Source organism: Neolamprologus brichardi, chromosome 12, assembly GCF_056152115.1.
Source record: "Neolamprologus brichardi isolate AB-2024 chromosome 12, ASM5615211v1, whole genome shotgun sequence".
NCBI classification, from domain to species: Eukaryota; Metazoa; Chordata; class Actinopteri; order Cichliformes; family Cichlidae; genus Neolamprologus; species Neolamprologus brichardi.
The window spans coordinates 37,120,311-37,148,247 of NC_142115.1; the positions used below are offsets into that span (position 1 = coordinate 37,120,311).

The following is a 27,937-nucleotide window of genomic DNA, read 5'->3' on the forward strand; positions in this document are numbered from 1 at the left end:
TATATCTGTCAATCACAGCCTTCATATGGAAGTTAACTTATGGTTTAATGTGCTGCTGATGCTACTGGTTGGATGCTGGACGCAGCTGCAGACAGGAGAACATCTCTGAAGTGAGTTCATGCTCACTAATCTATTGAATATGTGGGATATAGATATAATCTTCTTTGATAACAGCCGACTGGCTCTGAGAGCTTAAGGACTATTAAACCATCAGTCATCTTTATCACTTGAGATTCAGAGATAAAGTTTCAGCAGATTTTTATAAAAGTGTGTTTGCTGTTCCTGAGCTGTGTTTTGTCTCATCACCAAGTAAACAGCTCAGTTAGATAAAGCCTGGAGACGGTGATGAGCTCCTAGTGTTTGTTTCCAGTTTTAAGCTTACAGATATACTTTTGCTTGAAGTACTTTGAAGTCACAGAGCTCGTCAGCAGTGAAGTTTACTGTATGTTACACGTGAGATGAAAGGCTGAAAGGTTATAAGACAGAATGCTTCATCTGACTCTTTTCATTACACTTAACAGTCAGGTAAAGCATACACAGTCTGCACTGAGTGAAAATCAATTATTATGAGTTATATTTGTGTTGAGATTCGGTGAGTTTATTCCACTCCACTGAACTGAAAAGCAGATTTACGGGTCTGAAATGTCACCAGTGTTTCTCTGTAGCAACGATTCAACTGCATATAGAACACACAGGTATGTTTGAGCTGTTCCCATCTTTATCTTCTGACAGCGTGACCCCAAATACATGTTAGTACTCTGTGTTTTGTGGAAGATCAGATTTCCTTCATGGTTTTGATTCGGTCTCTTCTAAACTACACAAACATCATTGTGTTTCCGTGTGTGCGTGCAAACTGTGTGCAGCTTCGTCACATTTTGTCTTTCTTCATCGGTTTTATTGACACATGATGGACAGCCTGTTTGTGTCTTCAGCAGTATGTGGTAAAAATGGTTTTCAGCTCCATTGCAGCATCTTCAAGTGTCACAACCGCACTGAAGTGTTCAAGAGGAAGGTCAGACTTTCTTACAATAAGTACATTCTTTCAACCTCAGCGTTAAAACACTGCAGACATCATTAAAACTACTGTCTCTGCACTGGCTTGTTTTAGCCTCTCCGCCCTGACTCACAGCATGTTGTGCAGTTTCATGTTTGCATGAAGCATTTTCATTTGACTCCGTGTTTTCTGCATGCTGGAGTTTCAGGAGTTCAGATCCTCGTCACTCTCACGCTTCTGTTCGACCTGATGGTTTTATGACTTCAGCTGATTCGCATAAGTTTCGCCATTCAGACTCGTCAGGGGTATGAAATGAGCATGCGAGCGTCTCCAACAGTCTGGAGCCACTAATCTTTCCACAGGGAAAATCCAGGACAACGCGCTGAAAAGTTCATGTGCGCAAGAGGAATGTAAACGCTGACTATCGTGCGCAGAAACAATGCGTGTCCGCACTCCTCGTATCTGTGTCGGGCTGTCGCTCTCGGGGAACAAAAGTCTGGACTCGGGCTTGTGCAGCTCTCTTTGTTCTGCTCACATCCTTGTGTTTGTAACACTATCGTGTCATCGCTGCAGCGCTCAGTGTGCACAGCGGGGCCACACCTCTCCTCTGCCTACACTCCCCCCACGGCTGTCCACGCGCAGTTCCGCGTTGCTGCCGCATTTAAATCCTGCAGTTTCCTCAAACCCGCAGTTCCAGCGACTCAGCCGCCACCATGTCCGACAGCAGCACCTTCGACACCAACGTGGTCACCGTGACCCGCTTCGTCATGGAGCAGGGCAGGAAGGCCAAAGGCACGGGGGAGCTGACCACGCTGCTCAACTCGTTGTGCACGGCGGTGAAGGCCATCTCCAGCGCTGTGCGCAAAGCTGGGATCGCCCACCTGTGAGTGAGCCACGTTACACACGCCGTTAGGTTTGGAAGTAGCTGTTACGGCCCTGCCAGCACGGTTCCGTACTCCAATACAGCGCTGTCTAAAGCCCTCAGCGGCACGCAGGGGTCCAGGGTCTCTGCGCCAATCAGAAAGCGCATACCTGGAACAGACACGCCCATTTTATAAGACATGCTTCGGTCCACAGGTGGTTATTACTGCGGTACTTGTGTTTTTTACCCTGAACGAGTCGGGGAACAGACCAGCTCCTGCTCACGGCTCACTTTAATATCTGCTTTTGTCTTCATTTCATCACATCCGCTGGTTTTTGTGAAATAAGAGAACATGTTGCATGTTGTTCCTGCAGAGCTGCGTCTCAGTGGAGTAACGAGTGTTTCAGAAGTGCAGCGTCACGTTACTCTTATTTATCCAGTCTGACTGAACAAGGAAGTCTCTGTGATTTAATTCCACCCAAAGACGTCTTTGTTCATCCAGAGCAGCCGCAACAAGTAGTCCCAGCAGCTTTACTCAGGCAGGCTTACTGCTCTGTTACTACCTGGTGTGTGTGTGTGTGTGTGTGTGTGTGTGTGTGTGTGTGTGTGTGTGTGTGTGTGTGTGTGTGTGTGTGTGTGTGTGTGTGTGTGTGTGTGTGGACGGGTATTAACGTCTTCATGGGGACCAAACATTGGTAGTTTACTATACTCGTGGGGACAAACAGCCCTATTGGTCCCCACGAGTTTGAAAGCATTTTTGAGACTCAAAGTGTGGTTTTAGTGTCAGGGTTATGGTTAAGGTAAGCGGCTAGGGAAGCATTATGTCAATGAGATGTCCCCACAAGGGTATAAATACACACGCGTGTGTGTGTGAACTTTTCACGCTCACTTGTTTTTGCTTTTCTCAGTTACGGCATCGCCGGCAGCACCAATGTGACGGGCGATCAGGTGAAGAAGCTGGACATCCTGTCCAACGATCTGGTCATCAACATGCTGAAGTCATCGTTCAGCTCCTGCGTGCTGGTGTCTGAAGAGAACGACAAAGCCATCATAGTGGAGCCAGACAGGAGGGTAAGTAACCAGATGAGATATTTGAGACTTTAAGCCTAACCAGGTTTAACGCTCCAGGTTCCTCAAAGAACCCACCGAGCCTGAAAAACCTGATCTTATTTGTGTGGGACGTCATCTGAAAACTGAGACGGATCATTCAGATGTTTCTAAGTTGATTCTAAGTTCTAAGTACGCAGAGTTTTTTAAAAGTTCCTTTAACAATGAATTGCACATCATCATGAGTGTAGCGTCCAGGGGAAATCTGCTTTGTAAAACCTTTGGAGCAAACTCAGAAACAAACTATTTTCTATGACATTTGACAGGTGCATAGATACAGTCAGATTCACTGATCAGTGAAATTAGATAAGGCCTCAGATTCGCTGCCCAGAGGCGTTTCAAGGCAGCTGTTGCGACGCCTTTTTGTAGAAGCTCTCGTGTATATAACACGTCACATATTCACTGCATGTTTTTCTGCTTCTTCAGGGCAAATACATCGTGTGCTTTGATCCTTTGGACGGCTCCTCCAACATCGACTGTCTCGTCTCCATTGGCACCATCTTTGCCATTTACAAAAAGGTACCAGCTCAGGGTTAAGAGCTTATGATGAAACTGGTTTGTTCTTGATTTAAAAACTTAAAGTGTTGGCAAAGTGATTAAACATCACTGTTTTTATTGGATTTCACAGCTGCATCACTTGCAGATGTTTAAAGCAGCGACTGGAAGCTAACTGATTTTATGATGTCGAATCAGCCAACAGAATCAATAATGACATGACTGATGCCGTTTCCCTCAGACCACAGATGATGAGCCCTGTGAGAAGGACGCTCTGCAGCCCGGCAGGAACCTCGTGGCAGCGGGCTACGCCCTCTACGGCAGCGCCACCATGGTAGTGCTCTCCACCGGCCAGGGAGTCAACTGCTTCATGCTCGACCCGGTTAGCGCTCTTTTGAAGGTTCCGCGTGTTCCACACAGAAACGCTGCGAACTGATTTTATCTACAAACATGTTTTTTTTTACTGCTTTTTGCTGTTTAGGCGATCGGGGAGTTCATACTGGTCGAGCGGGATGTGAAGATCAAGAAACGAGGGAAGATTTACAGCTTGAATGAAGGTTATGCAAAGTACTTTGACCCTGCTGTCACAGAGTACCTGCAGAACAAGAAGTTCCCTCAGGTAACGCAGGTGTCCAGACGTGTTTGTCTCCAGGGGGAACTTTATACATTCCTGCAGTATCCACAAACATGCTGGATATACAATAAACACTAATAATGCACACTGATGTATCTTTACCGTAGACCTCGTCACTAAACACGTTGTTTTTTACGCCTGTAGGACGGCGGTGAGCCCTACGGCTCCCGCTACATTGGCTCTATGGTGGCAGATGTGCACAGAACGCTGATGTATGGAGGAATCTTTTTATACCCAGGAAATATGAAAAGCCCCAAGGGAAAGGTAAGGTCCTGCAGCTGTATGTAAAAGATGGATGCAGTGTAGGCGTCCGAAACGTGACATCGATGCTGTAGCAGCTTAAAAAAAACTTGGAAAACGTGTCAAAACTTTCCTCGATTGGCCCTCGAGGCTGGCATCAAAATCAGCTCAGTTCCCACAGATGATTACAAACCCAGACAAGCAGAACTAATGTCTACAGTGTTTTTGTGCAGGTATGTAGATGGTTTGGGGTCGATAGTTTGTCACTCAGCAGCAGGTAGAATAGAGGTTTTTAAAACTCACCCACTCTGGTAACGTTTAAAGTCCAGTTAGCTGAGCGACAGGTTTGCTGTCCGCCCAGGCGAGCCTTCACAGATTTGAAGTGTCGGTGCTTTTTGGAGCATTTCTATTTGAATCATCTGACAGAAACTTTGACCTGCTGTGAGTTACAGATCATTCCACAGCATGTCTTTATCCTGTCTTCCTTCTCTCACCAACCAATCACAGCAGATGGCCCCGCCCCTCCCTGAGCCTGGTTCTGCTGGAGGTTTCTTCCTGTTAAAAGGGAGTTTTTCCTTCCCACTGTCGCCAAAGTGCTGCTCATAGGGGGTCATATGACTGTTGGGTTTCTCTCTGTATGTATTAATGTAGGGTCGACCTTACAATATAAAGCACCTTGAGGCGACTGTTGAATTTGGCGCTGTGTAAATAAAACTGAATAGAATTGAATTCCAGTGGTTTGTGCTTCGGTTACGTTGGTTTAAATGAGCATTTCAGTCTGTTACTGTGCACTAACTGGCAGATATTATTTATGGCTGATGAAATCAGCTTGCTCACTTTGACATTCTGGTTCCTGGTTCTGAAAAGTGAAGCCGGTACAGCCAGAGGTCTGCAGGAAAATGCCCCCCTGACCTGAGCTGGCCGCTAGTTTGACTCATACTGAAGAAAAACCATTTAGTAAACTTTGGTCATTCAGGAGGATTAAGCAGCTGTAACGGTTCCTAAACCCAAAAAACACATCTGACAGTTTAAATGTGCAAAAAAATATGAAATGACACTAAAAGGCCTGTTTATGAACTATTGTAGCAGACTGTCGATTACATTTAAAGTACAAAAAGAAGATATTTACATGAACAGGAGGAATGATCTCTTCTAGAAAATCCTGGTCCGATTTTCATTTGTGACTTTTCAAACAGACTTGGAAAAAAAAACATCTGATTTTTTTCCTTCAAGCACTAAAATCTGAACGTCTGTGAGTTTTCCCGACTTTCTCATGAGCACTCACACCTTCCCTCCCCTCTCACTCAAAGCTGCGTCTGCTGTACGAATGCAACCCCATGGCCTTCATCATGGAGCAGGCGGGCGGCATGGCCTCCACGGGCTTCGAGAACATCCTGGACATCCAGCCTGAGAGCATCCACCAAAGAGCTCCTGTGGCTATGGGCTCCACCGAGGACGTGCTGGAGTACATCGCCATCTGCCAGAAACACGCCAAGAAGTGAGACCGCACAGGACTCACACAGCTGTCCTCCTGCTGGGATGCACGTTACCGCCTCTGTAATGATGGTTTTTATGTAAAAATGGGTTTTAAAGACCAAAAATGTGAAGAGATTTGGAGGCACCGTGTTTTCATGCCACGTTAGCCCTCCCATTGTTAAGAGGTGCTTCATAAGTTCACATACTGCTAAACAAAAGCTACCAAAGACCAAAAATGTGCCAAAAACACACAAACGCACTTCAGTCTGAGACCTTTGCTCCTCAGTTTACCTCCAGTTGTGCCTTAAATCAAAGAGACATTCCAGATGTGCAAAAGACCAAAAACAGCCTCTTTGCAACCAAATGTGATTCTTTTATTGTGTGAAATAACAGCTGTTTGCAACAATGAAGTCTCAATAAATAATAAGAACGAGTGAGTGTTTGATCATTTCAGTCATGTGTCATCATCTCACAGTTATTCAGTTTGTGTCCCTCGATGATATCTAGAAATCTTCAAGTTGGAGGGTAAAGTTCAAAGATACTTATTTCAGTGGAGTCGACCTTTAAGCCGGGGTCAGCTGAAGCTCAGAGCCCGACTGACATTTAAAGCTAACTTGAGCTGCTGTTGTGCTAAAACACGGCTGCAGAATCGAGCCTGTAACACAAAGACACACAACATCAAACTGAAACAAATTCTTCAACTTTTTTTGTAGCAGCTGATGTGTTTTAAACCTTAACCTTGAAGTCAGCTGTGATTATTTTTGAGTAAACCTCGATGCATGTTTAGAATTTGCTGCAGACCTGCTGAAAAAAGTGTTGTGCAGGATTAAAGCGTGCCAGTCTGCAGCTGACACCCGACACCATCTCCACGTACACACCCGCTCTTCCACTCGGCTGCGCTCACAAATAGATCCCCTGGCTCGGCTTCACAGTTCTGGGCATGAAAAGGACGAGGCTCATAATGAGGTGGCTCACTCGCAGCTCGCCGCCCAGCAGGAAGGACAGAAGATGTCGGACCAGTCGGCGTTTGAGACGGACGTATGGACCCTGACCCGGTTTGTCATCGAGACGGGGCGCCAGGCGAAAGGGGCGACGGGTGAGCTGACCCAGCTCATCAACGCCATGCTGACGGCCATCAAAGCTATTTCATCTGCTGTGCGTAAGGCAGGCTTGGCCCACCTGTGAGTATCACCTACGTACAGAGACAGGTCAGCATGCGGCGGCAAAGCTGTGCGTGAACTTTGCTGTTGGAGGTCGGCCTCCGTCACAGAGCTGGTGGAGCGACTGGCTGTTTGTGTTCAGTGTAGAATCACAGATAAATCACCTCTGATTTCAACACTGCACAATAAGTGCAGCAGCGCTGTATGAACGGAGGCTTTGTGCTGGATAAAGGTCGCAGCGCCGCAGTGAAAGCAGCACACACAGCTTTGTATGATTTCAACACTCTAATCGTGACTTTAATAAAAGATGCAGTGAAAGGACTGAGCTGTGCGCATTGTTCACATTCTTTGTTTAAGGGCAGGGGTGTCAAACACGCGGCTCCGGGGCCAAAACAAGCCCATCTGAGGGTCCAAGTTGGTCCGCTTCACGACTGAAGTGTGAATAGAGCAGCGATATTAAGATCTGGACAAATGGCTCAAATCATAAAAGCATAAAATGATTTAGTGTCAAGTCACAGATCTGCTGGTCCGACTTTACCACATTTAATTAAACAAAGCTCGTTGCATCATCATTTTTCAATGGTTATCTTATTAAATGCCAAAGTGTCCATGTATGTCATATTGTGCAGGAGTGTCAGTGGTGCAGCCCGCCTCAGATCAACGTGGGGTCGCAGGCGTGACCCTGACAGCCCGCTTTACAGTTTAGTGTGTCTGGTTTGTTTAAAGCTGCAGACGGAGCTCGTGAGGATCCCAAAGCACTGTGCTGTTAACTGTAACAGAAGACTGCTGACATCGTGCCAGCCCGTGAAGAAAGCATCATTATCCAGAGCTTACATAACCAATCACAGTTCAGCTTTGTTGGCAGTAAATGGAGATAGTTTGCTTCACACGTGATCTCCAGTTGAAGAAACCGCTGTGTGGAAAAAAGCAATAATGAAGAATTTTTCTGTGACTAACTGAATTTCTCTGCTCAGCCGGATGTGAGCGGGTTTGCTCTCAGTCTAGTGATGCGCGAATCATGAACGAATCGTTCAATACTCGAGAATCACTTTACTGACTCGTGAATCATGATTCACAAGCCCAACTGACTCACTGACTCATCCCTGTTGCTGTTAGCAGCAATATATCTAGCTTATAATTAAAATTGTGGAGAAAAACACAACATCCAGTATCTTAACAAAAAAATTTCTGTTCTGAACTAGAAGAAAAAACCCTGAGAAGCTCACATCAAGACAATAGCTCCTCGGTTCATAGTAGCATCGCTCTGCTAACATGCTAACAGCACATTTGAGCTACTCACCCCCTCCCTTCCTGTGCTGAATCTACGGTGAGCGAATCACTCAGGACTCACTAACCATTGGATGAGCTGACGGCTGCTGATTGGTCCCCTGGTCATGTGGTCTCATTCAAAATCCCTCACCAAGAAATTGGTTTTCCCTCTGTGTATGGTTTTGGGGACCAGGGCGGGGCAATCTTTACAGCTTCTTCTTCTTCTTGGTTGGCAACCAATGTTAAGGCGCATTACCGCCCCCTGGCTCACATTTCAGTGGACATTTAGATGAGAAAATATATATCTGACACATTTAAGGAAAATACTAATAAAATAAAAAATAAACAAAATAAAGTCTATTAAGCAATTTTGATAGGAAATTGCTTTTTGATAGGAAATTGCTTCATTTTAGAAATGTTTTTGCTCTTTTTTGCTCTATAAAATAGTTGTTTTCTTTTAGAATCATTCATCTTAGCAGTAGGATTTACATGAAAAGAGAAACAAATTAAGTTTGAGTGAAAATGTACATTTGTTTGCACTCTCTGGTCAACTGACTCAGTGAATCAAATGACTCAAAAACCGATTCACTTTGGTGAGTGACTCATTAAAACTCGATTCAGTAAAAAGAATCAAATTTACCATCACTATCTCAGTCAGGTGTCCTGTGTGTGGGCGTGGCTAACGTGTGGCTGCTGATTGGTCCGTGCAGGCAGGGTCTGGCGGGCGCTGTGAACGTGACGGGGGACGACGTGAAGAAGCTGGACGTGCTGTCGAACGACCTGGTCATCAACATGCTGCAGGCCTCCTACAGCACCTGCTGCATGGTGTCTGAGGAGAACAAGGAGCTCATCGTCACCCCCCAGGAGAAGAGGGTAAGCAGCCACCTCACAGCCAGGTGTCTCTGTTCCACCGTCACAGGTGAGTCCATCTTTATCCTGTGATGAATCACATCTGTGGTGATGGGCGTGACCTCTTCCAGTCAGTCAGGACTGGTGTGACACCTCACCACATCTAAGCCGGGAAGATCCAGCTCAGTATGAAGAGAAGATTTTGCACAGTTAAAGTATGAAATTTAAGGTTGATGAGTAGATGTACAGGTGGATGTCCACAGTCTGGAATTACAGAGAAAAAAGAAATGTTCCTTTGTCGATATATTTATGGCTCTAACTGTATTAAACACCCACAACATCGCAGCTGGACGAGTGAAACTCCTGAACGAGTTGTTCTTAATCTGGATGTTTGAATGACGTCATGCATGTTCTGTCTAAGGAGCTCGGAGACAAAAGCCCTGTGGGGGTGTCCCCAAGAGGGTCATGGACCCCCTATTGATCCTCTACCTAACTGTACGAGCCACGGCGTGAAAACGGGTGTAGGTCACAATCAGCCAAGGTGTCAGGTGAAGCCCAGCCCCAGGCCCAGGATGTGAGTGGGCGTTAAGGCGTCTGGGAAGGATCTCAAAACTGGATTATAGATGACAGACGGTTGGTGTCGTAAACCCCGCCCTCTGTTCACAGATGGCGTTCACGGTGGACATAGATGGCTTCTTTGACTCCTCTTTCAAACCATCTGTCCTCTCTGTCCAAAATGTGAACATTGGTGTCCTCAAGAGTGACCTTTGACCTTTAGATGCAGGTGGATGGCCGTGTTCTGTACTAAGTCTAACTAAGTCATTAATACTACACACTGAGTGATAAACACATTATTCTGAAATAATATGATTCCAGTCTAACAAGTGACACTTTGTTTATTTCCTGTTTACTTCCCGTCTCTGCCGCTCCCCCCCAGCACTGGTTTTAGATGTCTGCCTGACTCATTCACTTTTATTTGGAATATAATTTATTATTATCATCATATTTCATTATTTAGTGTGTTTCTTCACAGGGGAAGTACGTGGTCTGCTTCGACCCTCTGGACGGCTCCAGTAACATCGACTGCTTGGCGTCCATCGGCACCATATTCGCCATCTACAAACGTGTGAGTCAGAGTCTCACCGAATCATCTGCATCACAAACATTTTGCTCCCGAGTCAAGGAAAACAGCCAAATCCTGGTACTGAATGAAGTCATAAGTATTTCAAACCATCAACAGTAAAATATCTGAGTACATTTACTGTGAGTACTTTAAATATATTTTGATTACACAGCTTTTGTGCTATTAAGTTACTTATTAGTTACTGTTAGTAACAGTTGCGCAGTAATGATGCTGTGCAGTAATTACAGGACACACCCAGTGTCCACACTGATTTTATTTCTATTTAAATATTAAGGTTTCCTGCGTCTCCCACCACGAGCCTTTTTATCGATCACTCCGCTACCACGTTTTTAAAAATCCAGGAAATGTTCTCATGCTGTGAAGCTGCCGTCTGTAACAGAAACATCTATGTTACTCAAACACACCTCGAGTCTTTAAAGGCTTCTGGGATTTTAAGAAACTTCAATAATTGAGAAAAAAGCTTCACATTTTAAATGTTTCAGATTTCTGTAGGGTCGAGGTGCAGTAACATGCTGCAGACACCAGAGGGCGCTGCTGCCCAGCTTCTGATTATTTACAGCTGCAGCCTGCTGAGCTTTTTCAACATTGCACAACACCCAGACCCAGACAGGCCTGCGTGAGGTTTATACCATGAAACCTGATGTGATTCATCCACGTGTTTTATTCTGAAATGAGTAAAACGTTAATCTGATGTCAGTTTGTGAGTTTTTGGTCGATGCTACAGTCTTCGTCCACTGAGGCACTCAGTCTGTGAACAGTTTGCAGATAATCTCTCAGGATGCTGCTGTTGTTTCTCCCTGCTGTGATGTTCAGACCTCAGAGGGGGAGCCCACCGAGAAAGACGCCCTGCAGCAGGGCAACAACATCGTGTGCGCCGGCTACGCCCTCTATGGCAGCGCCACCCTGGTGGCCTTCAGCACGGGCGCCGGGGTCAACTTCTTCACACTCGATCCTGTGAGTACTGCGGTCACAGGTTTCCACACCTCCACGTTTCTCTGGTTTATTGTTTCTGCCAAAGAAAGCAGACACGATGCTGTCAGTCATCCCTCGTGAGGCACATCTGCACAGTGTAATCTCAGGACTGTAAACACACATCGATCCTTTTAGATTTGCCTCAATGTTTCTGGCACCTCTTCTCTGATTAAATCAGTTTATATCATCGTACTCGTGTCACATTCTGGGTTTCAAAGGTAAAAAGAGTCTAAACAAAGATCACGGACACATCTTCTCATCATTTTTCAGCATCAAATATGCAAATTTCCTGATGCTTCCTGTTTGACTTCCTGTCTGTCTGAGTGTTTTTATTCCTCTCACCTGATGCCTTCCTGTTTCTCGTCCCGTCTCCCTCTCTCTCGTTTCCTTCCTGTGAGTTTTCCTGTCTTTTGTTGTTTAGTGAACAACTTTGATTAATCAGCTTTTCAATAAACTTCACTTTTTCTTTGATAATTGAGTTTTTTGGTCTTTAAAAACATTTTGATCAGCCTTTTTAAAAAGCAGGTTTAGTTATGATGTAGTTGAAGAAATGAGTCGTGATGCAAACAGAAATGTAGGAAAAACCCGGAACGCTGTTTTAGTCCAGAAAGCTCCGGAGATCTCAACAGCTGGAGAGAGTAACATTGTCCTGCTGAGGAGGATTGTTTTCCTTTATCAGGTATCATCAGTGTTTACAGTCGTGTATAATGCAGCACCTTGACCTGAGGATTTTGCTCTTAAAGGAAGCCACTGGCTAACATCTGGATTGGATCCTTTGGCGCTGGTTCACTTCTGCTGATGTTTTTCTATCCTGATCATTTCTATTGTTTCCACTAAACGTCTGTTTTCTTGTCAGGCCGTCGGCGAGTTCATCCTGACTGAAAGGAACGTGAGGATCAAGCCCAAGGGGAAGATCTACAGTCTGAACGAGGGCTACGCCAAGTACTTCCACCCCTCCATCAATGAATACCTCAAACACAAGAAGTACCCCGAGGTAAGAGCGCGCACGGCGTCCACTTACTCAGAGCGCGTTTATGCTTTTAGATGTGATACCTTTAACTGAAGCCGCAGTAGAAATGCGAGCTATCGACCCACAGAGCATCTGTTCAGGTCACAGTTCACACACCAGCAGCTCCTCGCACTCATCATGTGAGTCCTGACGAAGCATCTGCAGGGCTACACATTTACAGACTCAGAGAACATGTTTGTTGATCAGTCTAGTATCATGGTACGTGTATACTTCACTGTTGGACTTGCTCAATAAAACCATTTCATGGTTGTGGGAGAAATGACTTCAGCCCTACATGCACATGCAGTGCATTCTGGGTGATTTACAGTAAAAGACTCTAAATGCATTTCTGTAGCGAGAGCAGGTAGAGGTTAGCTATGCCCTGAAACATGTGACGGGCAGTCAGCGGAGCGTGACCGCTCGGTCAGGCTGAAGGAGTGGCGGCTCGGTCAGCTGAGCTGCAGGATGGTGAAACAGCTAATGTGAGTGCACATCCTGTTGCTCAGGAAACTGCTTCTCAACTGGAAACTGTCTGCACACGCACACTCAGCACTTTGTGAAGCCTGCGCTTGTCATGAGCGTCCTCTTCATCAGCCCGGGATTCGCTGATGCTCTCGTTTTCTCATTTCAGTTTCCTTTGATTTTGATTTTTCCCAAAAAGCAAACAAAACAAAACCCTCCTGTGTACTTTTAGAATAACTGAAAACTCAAATTAAAAGTGGTGCACTGTGTCGCGTGTGTGACACGACTCTGTCAACGCTTCGTGGGTTTGGTTTCAAACACAAAGACCAAGAAACTTCACACAGCAGCTGCAGGATGTCCCGAACGCCTCGTCACACGAATCTATAGGAAAACAACCTCTGTGGGATTATGTGTATTAAATGTAACTTTGTATTTATACTTTGCAAAAGTCCACTCTGCACACGCTGCAGTTCCCATCAGGCCGAGTTTGCGTCACAGCAGATTTCCTACTCATATCTCTTCCATAAACACTTCACACAGCGCATCATGAGCCAGCACAACCCGTCAGTGACCGCAGAGTTACTCACACTCTGCTTCTTTATGAAACAGCAGATCTTCAGTCACGAGGTTAAAGTGAAACACAAAACTTTCTGAAAGCCGCGCGGGGAAGTTTTCAGTCTCTGCTCCTTTTTTTAAACCCGTCAGTTTCTCACCTGCATGAAGGATCGTTTACAAATGTAACGTCTGTTTGAAAAAGCTTTATTTGGTTACAGCGGAGCAGCCGTACAGAGTCAGGTGACCAGATTTCAACACTGATCACTGCTTCCAGATCAGCACCCCTCCTGCTCAGGACGTCTCTCTCAGCATTAACATGCTTCAGATCATAAATCATACGTTCACACGTCACACCCTCCATAACTTCCCCTCACTCGCTGCTTTCTTTTGACTTCCAGTTATTTTATTTTAGGTAGTTTCGCTCGAGGTGATTTTTTTTTCTTTTCTTTTTGATCGTGTGTCATGTTTGGGAAGCCCTGCTTTACTGTGCACACACACACACACACACACACACACACACACACACCCTTACGGGATGTGACTCAGCAGGCACATGACTCTACATCATGTTGTGCCAGTCCGAACACGAACCTCGCTCGGTGGGAACTCCACACACCTTCGACTGCACGCGTCACATGATGTCGTCACATTTTAACCTGTTAAACAACAAATTCTGAGAAGAATATTTAATCTCAAATGTAAAAGCAGACTTGCTGTGGAGCGTCTGCCTGTCTGTTCCAGCTGCTGCAGGTGGACTTTGACCTTTGACCTGCTGTGCTTCATTCACTCTGGTTCACTCGTGTCTTTGTGTGCAGACCAGTTTCATTGTGTAAAAACCAGACATTCAGAAGCTGCTTCAGTTTTACAAAATATGAAATGTGATGCAAATGTTTTTGTCCAAAGTCATTTCATATCAGACGTTACTTACAGGCCAGTTTTTAAAATCGTAGTGATAAAGCTGGAGTGTCGAACTCGGGGAGACGCTGGTCACATGACGCTGTGGCTATACAGCTCTTTGTTTTTAAATGGTTGTAATATCTGTAATGTACAGTTTTTTGTTAGGGCTGCTTTTACCTGACAGTGACCACAGGAAGTAGATAAACTAACGCTTTACATCCAAGAATGAGCCAACATAAAATACCAGTCAAAAACTGGGAAAAAGGTCACAACATCTCTGGGAATGCTAATCTGTGTGTTTAAATTTATTTCTTAAAATAAACCAAAATGTGATGTGGAGCATAGAAAATGTGACAGTGACATTAGTGACATTTAAAATGAATTTCTCTCCTGCAGGACGGCACTTCGCCCTACGGAGCGCGATACGTGGGCTCGATGGTCTCAGACATTCACCGCACCATCGCTTACGGAGGGATCTTCATGTATCCGGCCAATGAGAAGAGCCCAAAGGGAAAGGTAACCACTGAGACGGCTGCAGCTGTTCAATGGGGACTCGTTGTGCTTTTGAGTGGCTTTGCATGATTTACCAATCAGAATAATGCTTATTTATCTTACACTGGGCCTTGGTGTAGCCGGTGTGCCTGACATGAAAGTGATATTGACTCTCACTGACATCACGCAGCCCAGAAGAGGAAAAAAAGTTTTCAGAGCAGTCTGAGGTTTGAGGTTTTGGCTCGCGGGGATTTCTTGCTTATGCACTGAACTCATTATCTGAATCTGTGGCTGTGTTTAGTGTCAGCGACCATCAGTGTAACAGTGTGAAGAGCAAAGCAGGTCCCCTTTAATGGGTTCACTCCACAAAAAAAGAAACAAACGTGTGTTTCAGTCATGAAGCATTTTAAATTTGTTTTAACTTCAAAAGCTTGATTTAAGTTTTTGCTCCAAAATGAAATGCGTGGACTGTGACGTGTGACCAAACACTGCCGTGGATGTGTCCGTGGACTAATCCAAGGTTGTCCTGAGATAAATAAAGCTCAGAGGCAGCAGAGACTGGTGGTAAAGAAAACCCACAAACCTCATGTGTCAGTGTCCAGGAAGCTTCCCTCTGTGAGCGCTTCAAACACATCTATCATATTTCCACCATTACTTCCTGGGCAAACACGAGCTACAGCTGCTGAGCGACAGTTTCAAAAACAACAGCAAATAATAACTCTTAACATGTGATTAATATATTATAAGATGTAAACTGAATACAGGGGAAATTACAGGCAGCTGTGAACAAACCTGTGCACTGCAGTGAAGACGGGAATATGAAACTCAGACTGTCTAGTTTCAGCACATAGCCACGACCTGCTCGTTCACTGCCGGGTGTTATTATTGAAATACTGACGAAGAGCATTTAAAAGTAACCTGGAAACAAAGAAACTTTCACATTTTGGCCAAATTTAGGGTGTTTTTTTAATGCTTAACAAAAGCACCACGTAAACTCCCAAACATGTCCCCATCAAAAAATTAACGTCTTTCACAAGCAGGTGTCTGAATTCTAATCTGACTGATTTATATAGCTGAATGTAACAAATACAAATATATATAACAGCCATCCACACACTGGTGATGGCAGCTACATTGTAGCCACAGCCACCCTGGGGCGCACTGACAGAGGCGAGGCTGCCGGACACTGGCGCCACCGGGCCCTCTGACCACCACCAGTAGGCAACGGGTGAAGTGTCTTGCCCAAGGACACAACGACCGAGACTGTCCGAGCTGGGGCTCGAACCGGCAACCTTCCAATTACAAGACAAACTGCCAACTCTTGAGCCACGATCGCCCCGTTACACTAGATCAAATGCTCCAGTGGAGAGCTTTTAGTGGGGATAAACACATGCCGTTAGCGTGCCATAGCGCTCCAATAAAGACACCCTAGCCGTGAAGAAAGAGGGGAAGGCTTTCTTAAAGGTCGAGTGGCGGTTGAAAGGTCACGAATCAGAAACGGTTTATGTGGATTTGATGGACACAAGAAAAGGAAATGCAGCCACAATAAAAACTAAGAAACTACTCCACTTCCCAATTCTGAGAGAATTTTCTTCCTTTTTTCTTGTTGTCATTCTCTAATATTGCCAGGAATCAGCTCACTACATGTGAGAGTCAAAGAAAGAAGCGTGTCTCAGAAACAGATGAGTATCCGGGCTTTAAGTCTGACGTCATTATTTCCGGGTCCAATCGCCACTTCAGGTCCCAAAGTCACACAAACACCGTGACATCACTGAGAGTTAAAAACTGTCTAAATCTTAATAAAATCTTTAATAAAATAATCAGTGTTGCTGCTTTACCAGGTGTAACAATTAAGTTTAACATCCAGGCATCCATGAAAACAGGATTTATGAAGGTTAACAGAGTTAGAAGTTAGCAGGAAGTTAGCTCGCTAGCTTCCAGCTAAACATGATATAGCATGTTCTGACTGAGAGATTTATGAAAGAATTCAAACGTACAGCTCTGCTAACACTTCCAACATAAATGAAGACAGAAAACTAATCAGCAGTGACGTTTGTAGGGTTACTGAAGTTGGGCTAGCTGCTATATAATGATGTGCTACGTGTGGCTAGCTACACAGCTATGTTAGATTCAAATGTTATTTGTCACATACACAGAACGATATGCAGTGAAATGCTTGGACAACTGCTGTGACCTAAAGAAAAAAAGACTATGAATAGGATAGGAAATAAATATGAAAATTAAAAAGGGTAAATTTAACAAGGAAAGAATGATAAAATATATAAATTAAAGTTGAAAATAAGATAACTGCACAACAAAATACACAAATACACAATATAGAAATATATAAGAATGTATGAAGAAATATAGAACAATAACAGCAGCTTAGCATAAACACAGTGAAGCTGGAGGATGAACACTAACTTTTTCCACTCGGTAAAAGTTAACAGGAGCTTGTTCAGGTTAAACAGAAGCAGATACAAAGCATTAAAACATGTTAAAAACACGACAGCCTTAATAAACATTTGGACCCGGAAGCAGGGTTCATACGTCTTCATACGTGATAACAGATCGCCGCTGGGACCTGTGCGTGCTTATTAACTGAGATTATTAGTGCCTCTGATTATTAGTCTGGGGTTCGTCTTCTGTTTGTTGCGTGTCCAGAGTCCAGCACTCATTTAGTTTTATATCCGTGATAATTAAAAACTAAACATGAACACGAGTCTGTCCTGATGATCGCCTGCGACGTGTGGTCATCTGTAAACTGTAGCTACACAAACAGCGGCTGCTCTCCACAAACCTGCACGGCTCCTGGTTATTTAAATCTTTAAAGTGTTGGATCATCTTTACTCAATCAACTCAAATGAATTCAGTCAAGTTAAAAAGGATTTTAAAAACAGATTTCTCCTGATCTGATGTTACAGTAACATTAATATACATTTTTATGCTCATGAATGTGACTCACAAAACTGGAAACGTGCTGTTGTGAGCCTCGGCTGCCCGCTGTGAGGTGGTTATCAGTCAGAGTGAATATTTACCATCTTTAGAAATGATTGAGCGGTTCAGATTCCAGCTATGACCGTGTGACCTTTATCTGTAAACAGCTGAGCTTCTCTTTTCAATATTAACTCAAGTACGTGTTTTTTTTAACTTCTCCTTGAAGCTGCGGCTGCTTTACGAGTGCAACCCCATCGCCTTCATCATCGAGCAGGCCGGTGGCCTCGCCACCACGGGCACGCAGAGGATACTGGACGTTCAGCCTGAATCGCTCCACCAGCGGGTGCCCTTTGTCGTCGGCTCCCCTGATGACGTCAACGAGTACCTGTCCTTCGTCAAGAAGTTCTCATAAAGCTGCGGGAGCTTCGATTGGCTGAAGATTCTTAAAGTGTGGTTTTCTCACAGTCGTGACCTGATGTTGTTTCTGCTTTAACAGCTAAATATTCAGCTTAACCTTAAATAATTAGATTTATTAACTGTGACATCATGATTTATGAAAGTGTCTGTATTGGGTCATATATGCTGCATAAAAACAGAAAGAAATATGACACCAGAAAGAATCCAGGTATCAGTCTGTGTTTTTGACTCTTTTTTAGCAAAAATCGGACTGTTGCCATGTGCTCAAAGGGACTTGTGATTTTAGGGTTTCCTCTGCATGATCGCAGGGCCTTTAGCTTCCAGCATCCTCCAGCTGCAGAGGCCGCTGTGGCTATTTAGTGCTAAATAAATTAAATAGAAAAGTGAGAATTCAAATATCTTTAACAGTTGGTCTTAAAATACCACGACGACAGTAATCAGTTGGGTTTTTGTTTTTTTAATCTAAAGCTATCACCATAATGTTGCTAGCATGAATGTTAACTGAGGTTTTATCCTTGCTAACATCTGGTAATCAACCAGTAGAAGTCAATCATCATCAGTCACAAGGTGTAGTTTTTAGGTGCTTTTTACACTTGAAATATTTGGTGGTTTGAAGTAAAGAGCCTCATCTATTGACCAGAAGGCTGTCGGTTTGATCGCTGGCTCGCATGTTAGAGGCGCCTTTGGGTGAGATACTGTAAGAAGTGCTCAGATTTATGAGAAAAGCATTATGTAAGCAGTATTTACTGGGTCATGTTTCCCCCAGTTTCCTTCTCACTTGGCACCTTTGATCAGAAATCCATGAGATCCCAGTACCAGGCGTCAGCGAGCACGGCTGTGGAGTGAGCTCATTAGCCTCATAGCTTTACATTTTAAAACCAGCAGAAGCAGAGCTGAAGCCAGCATTAGCTAACTCAATGTTAGCTAACTTCATTAGCGTTCTAGAGCAATATTGTGAGTTCTGCAGGGACAGAGTTTAATGTTGACGTCAGTTTGATTATAATCAGATGAGGAAAGCGCTCGGGGTGAAACACGTCTTTAAAAACAGTCCTGAGTCCAGACTAGTGTTTTAAAACTTTAATTGATCACAGTAAAAGTAGAAAAGAAATCATTTACAATGACCATAGCAAGTGGTAATGATCACTTACCAAGTAGTACACATATTTACAGAGAATAAAACGATGAGCTAATTTTTTTCCTGACAACATGAAGTAGCAGAAAACAAAAAAGGGCAATTTCCCTAAAATCAGTGTTATTGATGGTGAAACCTCAGAATCGCCTGCGTGTCTCACGTCGACTGCAGCGTCGTCCCTCCTGTCCAGAGAATTAGAATAAAAACACTACGGTGCTACGAGGTGGAGCCGGCCTCACACCAGGGGGTAGCTGGCTGCTGTCGCAATACCACAGTGGTTCTGTCGGTCTTTAGCCATGTAGACGTAGCCTTTGTTTCCCCAGTTCTCACTCCAGCTGCAGAGATAAGAAAACAAAAGTCAGGAGGTGACTGGTTTGGTTCCTTTGTGATGCAGAGACGACGATACAAAGGGCCTGAAACTGTCCTATTTACATTAGAACGACTCTCATACATATCAGTGGAGCGTTTTCCATCAGGCTGAGAAGTCTGTGACATTTAGGAGCTTTAACACCAACTGGAAGTGAAATTCATCAGCATTGAAAGGAAGTGAAACTACTCCTGTTGAGTGGATTTTACACACTTTCACTGCAGCTGTGAAAGCCTGACTGACCTGTTCTTGACGATCCAGTACTTCTTGCCGTCCACATCTTCTCCCTCGAAGCCGTAGCCCACCAACAGCACGCCGTGGTCCAGCTCCTCACTGCTGCACTCTGGCTCGTAGTAGATTCCTGAAATTTAAAGCCACGAGTCAAACCTGCAGCTCAGTTTGAGCATGAAACCTGACGCAGGAACTAGTCAACTACTCCTCGCCTGTCTGTGCATTTCATAAGCTTTAAGTTAAAATGTGTTTTATAAGAGGCAAACACCGACCTGACTGGTAAAACTGGAAAGACTCGTGGCCAGCATCAATGGCGACTGAAATGGGTCCAACAGCAGCAACGGCCTTCATCAGAGCATGCTCGTTGCCGCTCTTAACGTCCACGAACCCGGTGTCATTGACAGAGTTGTACTGGGGGTCGTAATGGCACTGCTGGTCATCCTGAAAGAGGGAAGGTGGTGGTGAGTGAGGACAACACTGAGCTGTGGTTAGCGCTTTTCTTTAAAACACTAATAGAGATGAATTAAATGATCAGTGACTCAATTACGCCAACAACTGATAAGTAAACTGCTGACAGGTCAGTAAAAGACAAATTACTTCTTTTCATTTGTGCTGAGGACTTGTGAGAGATACGTACGGTTCCCAGGTAAGGGTAGGACTCCTCAGAGTCCAGGCCCTGGTTGTCCTTGACGTACTGGAAGGCCTGGTCCATCAGACCTCCGTTGCAGCCCTCGTTACCCTCGGGTCTGGAGCATTCCACCAAGTTCTGCTCGCTCAGCGACACCAGCTTGCCGGTCTTCCTGAACTGCTGACCCTCCAGAGCTCCGGTGGAACTGAAAGCCCAGCAGGAGCCACACTGACCCTGAGGAGAGCAGACGGGACAATGATGGTGAAGAAATGAAGGAATACAATGTGAGAGTTTTGCGGCTGTAAACTTCTGCAGAAACCTAAGAGCGAAGGCAGAGGGGACTAATCGAACGACAGAAAATAAACGTATACACCCGCTTGCTGCACCTTGGCCTTGTTTACAGTGAGCTGGCTCCACCTGTTTGACAGCACAGAGGGAAAAATGTATGCTGAGGGGCGGAGAGAACAGGCTGTGCACTCATGGAAGGAGGAGGGGCATTGGTGTGAGTGCAGTAAATAGATAAGATGACTGTTTGCAGGGTATTTGTTATCTTCTTGCAAAACATTTACAGCAATGCCCTTCAACACATTTGGAACAATGCACATGACATCAGGCTTAATGCAAACAGCTGATGTAAAGAGGTGCGTCTGCATCTCCCGCAATGCAAATCCTGAAGATTTGCATTGTGGAATTTCACTGAAGGGAAACAGACCACACTGTGGTCACGAAACCTGCAGGTTGTGCAGGATGACTCAAAAATCATCTAAAGGCATTTATCAGACGCCACAGTTCACCTGATGATGCACCGTTTGGTTTGTTACAACCACATGAGGTGTCACCTGAAAAAGCCTCCTTCTGCCTCCTACTTGCAGCCTGATCTAATCTACAGTCAGTAAAACCAAGGAAGCTCCACCTTAATTACGCATGTGCTGCCACAGGGCCTCGAGCAACCAGGGTGAAGAAAAACAACTGTTACCTGGTCCTTAACGGGAGTCACGTAGCCCTTATCCCTCCAGTCCAGAGAACGAGGGGCCTCCAGGAAGTTGGGCTCCAAGAACAGGGACCCCTTCACCTTTCTCTCTGCTTTGTGCTTGTAGCCGTTCATGAGCTGCCTGAACTCCTCGTTGGTCTGTGGGAACAATGTCAGGAATGTGAATAAAATGACATGATGCTGCACTTTACACCTTCAAACTTCTATATCACCTTTATTTTTGCATGAGTCGTGTTTTCCAGTGATATCTGCCCCATTCATCTTTCCAAAGGTTTAAAAGAGCCTTGATAAGTTTCACCATACAAGAATGTGTGTGTGTGTGTGTGTGTGTGTGTGTGTGTGTGTGTGTGTGTGTGTGTGTGTGTGTGTGTGTGTGTGTGTGTGTGTGTAAACCGCTGGCTCACCATGTCTCCAAAGTGGTTCATGCCCAGGCTGTAGGTGTGTTTGCCCATGGAGTGCTCCAGGTTGTGCAGCTCGACCTTCTTCAAGTTTTTCTCCCACACCATCCTCCTCCAGCCCTCCTCCTTCTGCAGAGACAAAACTCAGTCAGGCCTCAGCAGGACACAAGAGCACCAGGTTTTACAGAAAGAAGAAGAACAATGAATCACCTCGTGGTATTTTTTAGCGTGCCAGCTCTTCCACAGGTTCCAGTGCTCATCCAGCTGTGGGTCCAGATGGGGGGCTGAGAGGACCGAGCTCAGGCCAACGGCGAGTACAGCTAGCAGCAGCTTCATCATGGCTCCTACTGCAAAACAAGAAAACAGCGTCAGGATCAGATTTCAGAGGCGCGTTTCTGGAGAACTCAGCCCTGGAGTTCTTCACCGAAACACGGTTACTCAACACAATCCTTCTCTTCTTATTTATTACAATGACTAAGTAGTAAAACACATTCCCGACAGCGCAGTCATATCCTCCCCCCCGGGCCAAATGTGGGGCAACAGTTAGGCCAAACACACAAAAGGAGCCCGCTGGATCCCGGGATTAAACTAATAATAATCATCAAAGTGTATCCAAGAAAATCGATGCTGCCGATTTCCTCATCGCCATTTTCCTGCACATTCCCGAGCGGAAACGAGGCCAGACCCCGACAATGAGCAGAGCCTGTTTGTGTTTGTGCCGAGTCACGGGATCGGCTGTCCCGGCGCAGAGCCAAGAAACCGGGCCGTCACCGAAACTGCTACCAGGAAACCGAAAAGAAAACCAAAACTTGACCAGCATCCGGCCAGAAACACCACCTGATCCACAGCGGGCCGGGGTCCCGGCTTTTCTTGATCTATTTAACGCGAAGAGGCGAAAAAGCAACGATGGCTGCTACCGAAGCACAAACCGCAGATCACCGCACACACAGCCGAACGAAACACAAAGCGATGTGTGTGATGGAAACAACAGCAAAATGTTGATTATCATCGCTAAAAAAACCATTAAATGAAAAACGTGCTAAATTATAGATTTTTAAAACGGACACTGGTACGATGTTTATGCTAGGTTTAAAAGGCGAAAAAAACAATCCCACAAATAATTCTGATTAAACTTCCTGTTTCTAAAACGTAATCGTCAGACCTGAAAACGAGATTGAAAACTTCACTTACTCTAAAAACTCTCGACGCTGAAAGTGAAGAAAAATAACCTGCTGCCGTAACGCTGCGCTAAACTTTATAAAGGCTGCGCGGACACCCCAGCTGCTCCGAGGCTGCCCTGTGATTGGTCCGCTCTTGTTTGCTCCCAGGCTCCGCCCACACGGGATCTGATGTCATCATGGCAGCACGTGATTGTCCCCCCACCAGCTCTGCGGGTAGCTGTTGTTGTTGTCGATAGTTTTTTAGATAAGCGCGATTTTAAAAAGAATTGATTTAATCAGCGTGTTTTTGTTTGAACGTGTTTTCAGTCACCGAGCCTCTGATTGATCCCAATGCTGCTCAATACGCTGATTACAGACAGAAGTACTCAGGAAAACACTCAAAAGTACATCCAGCAAACTATTACAATGATTAGTAATAACGATTTATTCTGTGTGTTACTGAAAACACGTCTGCTTTTGTACTTTTATATTTCTGTGGTGTGTGGGGGACTTTTTAAAAAGTTAAACTGGTAAATAAATATACTGTTACTGAAAGTGTGTGGAGACTGAAGTGAAACCCCCACAGAGAACCAGGCCTGCAGGTTTTCTGCTGCAATTTGTTGTTTAACCAGAGCAGGAAATTAGAGAAAGGCTTCCAGATTCATCTGAAGACATGTCGTTTTCTTTGTGTGAAACTGCGACTGCAAAAATAGGTATGGACAACAAACACCCACAGAAGGCCTCTCAGTGAGTTTAAAAGTTGCACAACAACAGGAGCCTGAGCTGGAGGGTAAACACTGAATGTTTGTTACTGGGTCATAAAGGAGATTTGTAAGGGGGAAAGTTGTTAATCTGTAGTTTGTTTGTGTATGTTTTTGTATTTTCCTTCAGTGCACCCCGCCAGCACCAAATTTAAGGTTCACTTCAATAATTTTGCCGAAGTAAAAACAGGTTAAATTAATCCCTTTTTAGGTTATTATTTAATAAAAATAAGAGCTGATGATGATAGATGATCATATTATTTACTCTGTAAAATGAAGACGGTGCACTCTACCATCGTTTCCAAAGTATACTTTGTGATCCTTCAGGTGTTAGACTGTAACAGCCTGACAACGACCGCATTAACATACAGAGCAGCAGAGACGGGCCCACATGAATATACATGAATATACATGAATATACATGAATATACATGAACACTGACCCTGAGTCAATCAGTGTTCATGTGACTGATAAGACTGAGGGACTCTGAACAGGCTGTGATAGTCTGACTTACATCATGACATTTAGATTTTTATTACTCTGCAGGTTCAGATTTAAAATGCACGTAAACTGTGATGCACTAATATGTTACAACTTTAAAACACAATGTGTGGAAGTTTACACATGTGCCCACTGTGGCAGGTCCGTGTGAATAAGGGAGCAACTAAAAGCAGCTTCTTCTCATGATAATGCATCAGCAACAGCAGTCCAGTAATGACACGGTAATAATGTAACACAGGAATGAGACGTTTTGGGATGCTGCACTTCATCATAACAAAACTGCTGCACAAACATCTCAAGTTCACTCTGGATTCTGGAGCTTTTGCTGGTGTGTCTGTGTGATGAGATCAATTTATTTTCCCAGAGTAGCTGCTACACAGAAACTCAACAACTTTATAATTTAGGACCTCTGAGATCTTTCGTGCGGCCCATCAACACGAAGATGGATGTTTGGGCCTGAAAAGCGACGCCAAAGCAGAAGATGCATGTAGTTTGATAACAGTTGTTTCTCTTTCTTTACTTTGAGCCCAGTAAACGGGTGAACGCTGGTCGGAGTGTTTTGCTGCCTTTGAGCAGAGCCGGGTTTCATTTCTCCTGCTGGTTTCATCCTAATGCTGCGATACGGCTTTAGTTTCATGTTACCTACATTACTGCAGCGGGATGCTTCTGAACTTCTCCCCAAACTGGTTTCAGCACACTGAGTCTAAACCACACAGTTAAATACCAGCGATGCACATCAAACATCTGCCAGCAGCAGCAGTGATTCATCCACGTCTGCCCCTCTGTCCGTGTCATGCATCTGTGTGGTCACATATAGGAAGCGGTTAAATTAGCGTTCTTTACTGTACAGCAGTCTAAAAAAACACTGTGTCCTTCCTTGCATGCGTCTCTGCTGCTGAGCACAGCAGGCATATGACTGAATGTGTTGCTCAAGCAGAGGCACACATGACAGCGACTGGCCGAGTGTTTTCTGTGCGGTCATCCACCAAAAGCTTCTCTCAGAGGAATCTGTCAACACGATAACTGCCAGTGTGTTTCTGTCTGAACTTTATCAGCAGCAACAAGTTTATCAAAGAAATGTGATTTAAATCAATCAAGCACGCTGCAGAGGAGCACACACAGTGCTGGCTTATGAATGGATTTTCCTTCATGGTCTGAGCCATCATGTGGACCAGCAAAGAAGCTAAAAAAGAATCAACTCCAAATGTTTCTGTGTCACAAGAATATTTCAGATTCATGCGTCACCTTCTTACAAAACCATGAACCATCAAAGATGTTTCCCAAATTTGGCTGTTTGGATGAAGCAGATTTAGATTTCTCACATCCACAAACACAGATGAGCACAGTAGCAAAGTCAATGCATGGAAGTGAAACAGCTTTTACACTTTGAACTGCAACGTAAGAAAGATTTGATCTTTGAAAATAAAGATTGAGGCAGCGAGGACCAATGAGAAACAAGATCAGAATAAAAACAGAGTTTAGATGTGCTGCTCTGAGCACGAGAGCCTCTCAGTGTTTTTGTAAAAATGAAACTGTTTAGTTCCTAAAACTAAAAAAAACTCATTATGCAGAATCATTTTATTACTGGCTCATGATGGTTTTTATCACTGTGTAAATACTTTAATGCTGCGGATGAAGACGCGCGGCACTTTGTGAACTAAATGTTTCTGTCGTCGAGGCGACACATTCCTCTGATTAGGATGTTTAATCAGCACAAACTCTCCGGCGGGTTATCAGCTGCTGCGCGCGTCTTCCGACCCTGAAACAAAGGTTAACACACAGTGATCAACACAACACACACTCAGTGATACTGATGATTGTCAGTGATTGTTTCTGTTCACAGAGTCATTCAAATGTCTGCAGTCGTCATCGCTGAGGTGCAAACAGCCTCATTACTCACAGAAACACAAGAGTGAAGTCAAAGCAGCAAAGAGCCGAATGTAGAAATGTGAAATAAAAATCATGCAAATTGAAATATTCCAAACTTTTAAACTATTAGAATGAGAGAAATTCATTTGCTATCATTTATTAAAATAAAATAATGCAAAATAATAAAATAAAAATAACAAAACTGGTGATTAAATTTGATAAAGTAAAAAAAAAGAGCAACTCATTAACGTGAAAAAGCTGCCGTCAGATGAAAGTGTGTCCACGGCGTTACGTGAAGCGTGCACGGTTACATCAGCCGCTAAGAGCAGAGGTCACATGTTTGCATTGAGTCGTAAATATTTGCTTTCATAAAAAAAAGTATTTTTATTTATTTAATTATTCGTGTTTATGTTGCTTCACTTTTTAATTTCAGTCATAATTAATATTTTTTTTTAAATATTTTCATTTTTGTTTGGTTTTGTTCTTTGTGTTTACATCGTTTCATATTTGTGCCAATAAGAACGTGCTACAGAATTATGATCATTTTTAACCACATTTCTTCGTTTAGGTCAGCGGTCCCCAACCCCCGGGCCTCGGACCGGTCCGTGAGTCGTTTGGTACCTACGAGAGTTGAGGCTCAGGTGTGAAATGTATAGTTTTCAGGGTTTTTATCGGTTTTCAGCGTTATTTTGTTATCGTTTTTATCGTTAACTCGGTTTTCCTGGGTCTTTTCACGTGTGTTATGAATAAATCTTCTTTTTTTCGGTACCGGTACTAGTTTTATTTTGTTGTATTTTTCCGCGACACCTTAAAGGCCGGTCCATGAAAATATTGTTGGGCATAAACCGGTCCGTGGTGCAAAAAAGGTTGGGAACCGCTGGTTTAGGTGACTTTTACTCAAACGTAGTTTCGTCCACATCACAAAAACAGGTTTCTGTTAAACACACAGACTTTCACTGTTCATCTTAAAATGTTTTAGTTTGTTCCCGTGAAGCAAAAATCTTGAAATGCATTACCTTGTGGTTGTACAGTGCCAGGAAGTAGATTTATTGAATAAACTTCCATATTAAATACGTTTGAAGAAGCTAACTAGCGACGCATCGGTGTGTCACACAGGCCCGTTTGGACCACCTTCATGTTTCTGGACGAGGATCATCAGAGTCACTGAAGTTTTGCATTTTTATAGTTTGTTTCCAGTGTTTTCTTTCAGATTTACTTCCTGATGATAAACTTGATTTGAGCTTTTTGTTCATGCAAACATAGAAGACGGTCAGAGGTTCTCAGTTAGCGATGCGTCGCTGTGTCGATTGATCAGGTCTGTAAGCAGAAAGCACAGATTACGCCTCTACTTCAACGTTATGTGCTCATCATGTCTTTATCTTCTGTTTTGAAAACCCCTTAAAACGAGATTTATCGTCTGATTTTGACCAGTCGGTGAATATTTAGTGGATTAAGGAAGTGCGCTGCATGTATGTAATGCAGCGTATGGAGTCAGCTGATGCTTCTCTTGTTTCCAACAAACTTCCCTTTGGCTTTGCTGACAGGAATGAAACCAGTTTGTCTATACATGCAGTCTTTACCATCACATCCTCGGATGACCGACACGTTTCAGCACAGTCACATGTCACGCTGACTGCGTGGAGGTAAACAACAGTGACCATGTTAAGCTGACTTGTACAGTCAGACTCCACAGTGGAGCAGCTCCTTTTCTCTTTTTATGAAGGACGTCAGACACAAAGCAACACATGAGAAAAGACGCCACAGGTCTGTAAGACAAAAGACGAATCATGGAGACGGGCAAGACCGGAGGAAGTGGAAACACAGCAAATACAGAGAGGATCGGAGGATCGGAGGTTTTTGGGCCTGAAGAAGTGATCAGAGACTTTCAGTTGTGACTCAGAGTTTTACAAACACGTTTGGATGGTTC

General features: G+C 44.2%; 3 protein-coding genes across 4 annotated transcripts; 2 read left to right on the plus strand and 1 right to left on the minus strand.

The window, feature by feature from the left end:
* The first annotated feature begins 30 nt into the window (after positions 1-30).
* fbp1a (fructose-1,6-bisphosphatase 1a) lies at positions 31-6,245 on the plus strand. 2 transcript variants are annotated; one of them, XM_087849538.1, is made up of 7 exons: positions 31-110; positions 2,765-2,927; positions 3,390-3,482; positions 3,700-3,840; positions 3,940-4,077; positions 4,237-4,356; positions 5,643-6,245. In XM_087849538.1, exons 1-7 carry the CDS (start codon positions 73-75, stop codon positions 5,832-5,834), a joined length of 885 nt encoding a protein of 294 aa, XP_087705664.1. In that variant the 5' UTR covers positions 31-72; the 3' UTR covers positions 5,835-6,245. The 2 variants fall into 2 exon arrangements, with proteins under 2 accessions (XP_087705664.1, XP_087705663.1); XM_087849537.1 differs by lacking the exon at positions 31-110 and adding an exon at positions 1,581-1,877.
* A 514-nt stretch (positions 6,246-6,759) lies between these two features.
* On the plus strand, positions 6,760-18,016 carry fbp2 (fructose-1,6-bisphosphatase 2). Its single transcript, XM_006809576.3, has 7 exons — positions 6,760-6,989; positions 8,948-9,110; positions 10,120-10,212; positions 11,044-11,184; positions 12,059-12,196; positions 14,522-14,641; positions 17,781-18,016. Exons 1-7 carry the CDS (start codon positions 6,817-6,819, stop codon positions 17,964-17,966), a joined length of 1,014 nt encoding a protein of 337 aa, XP_006809639.2. The 5' UTR covers positions 6,760-6,816; the 3' UTR covers positions 17,967-18,016.
* A 1,017-nt stretch (positions 18,017-19,033) lies between these two features.
* Positions 19,034-23,044, minus strand: ctsla (cathepsin La). Its single transcript, XM_087849536.1, has 8 exons — positions 22,910-23,044; positions 21,929-22,065; positions 21,725-21,847; positions 21,306-21,458; positions 20,339-20,563; positions 19,974-20,142; positions 19,714-19,831; positions 19,034-19,438 (listed from the first exon to the last, which is right to left on the minus strand). The coding sequence occupies exons 2-8, from the start codon at positions 22,055-22,057 to the stop codon at positions 19,339-19,341; spliced, it is 1,017 nt and encodes a 338-aa protein (XP_087705662.1). The 5' UTR covers positions 22,058-22,065; positions 22,910-23,044; the 3' UTR covers positions 19,034-19,338.
* Between the last annotated feature and the right edge of the window lie 4,893 nt (positions 23,045-27,937).

Coding starts and splice junctions, on each gene's coding strand:
- fbp1a (XM_087849537.1), top strand. CDS start 1,708: ATGTCCGACAGCAGCACCTTCGACACCAACGTGGTCACCGTGACCCGC. Junction 2,928..3,389: donor TAGTGGAGCCAGACAGGAGG/GTAAGTAACCAG, acceptor CTGCTTCTTCAG/GGCAAATACATCGTGTGCTT. Junction 4,078..4,236: donor AGAACAAGAAGTTCCCTCAG/GTAACGCAGGTG, acceptor TTACGCCTGTAG/GACGGCGGTGAGCCCTACGG.
- fbp2 (XM_006809576.3), top strand. CDS start 6,817: ATGTCGGACCAGTCGGCGTTTGAGACGGACGTATGGACCCTGACCCGG. Junction 6,990..8,947: donor AAGGCAGGCTTGGCCCACCT/GTGAGTATCACC, acceptor TGGTCCGTGCAG/GCAGGGTCTGGCGGGCGCTG. Junction 11,185..12,058: donor ACTTCTTCACACTCGATCCT/GTGAGTACTGCG, acceptor TTTTCTTGTCAG/GCCGTCGGCGAGTTCATCCT.
- ctsla (XM_087849536.1), bottom strand. CDS start 22,057: ATGATGAAGCTGCTGCTAGCTGTACTCGCCGTTGGCCTGAGCTCGGTC. Junction 21,459..21,724: donor TGAACCACTTTGGAGACATG/GTGAGCCAGCGG, acceptor TTGTTCCCACAG/ACCAACGAGGAGTTCAGGCA. Junction 19,832..19,973: donor TTTCCAGTTTTACCAGTCAG/GTCGGTGTTTGC, acceptor TTTAAATTTCAG/GAATCTACTACGAGCCAGAG.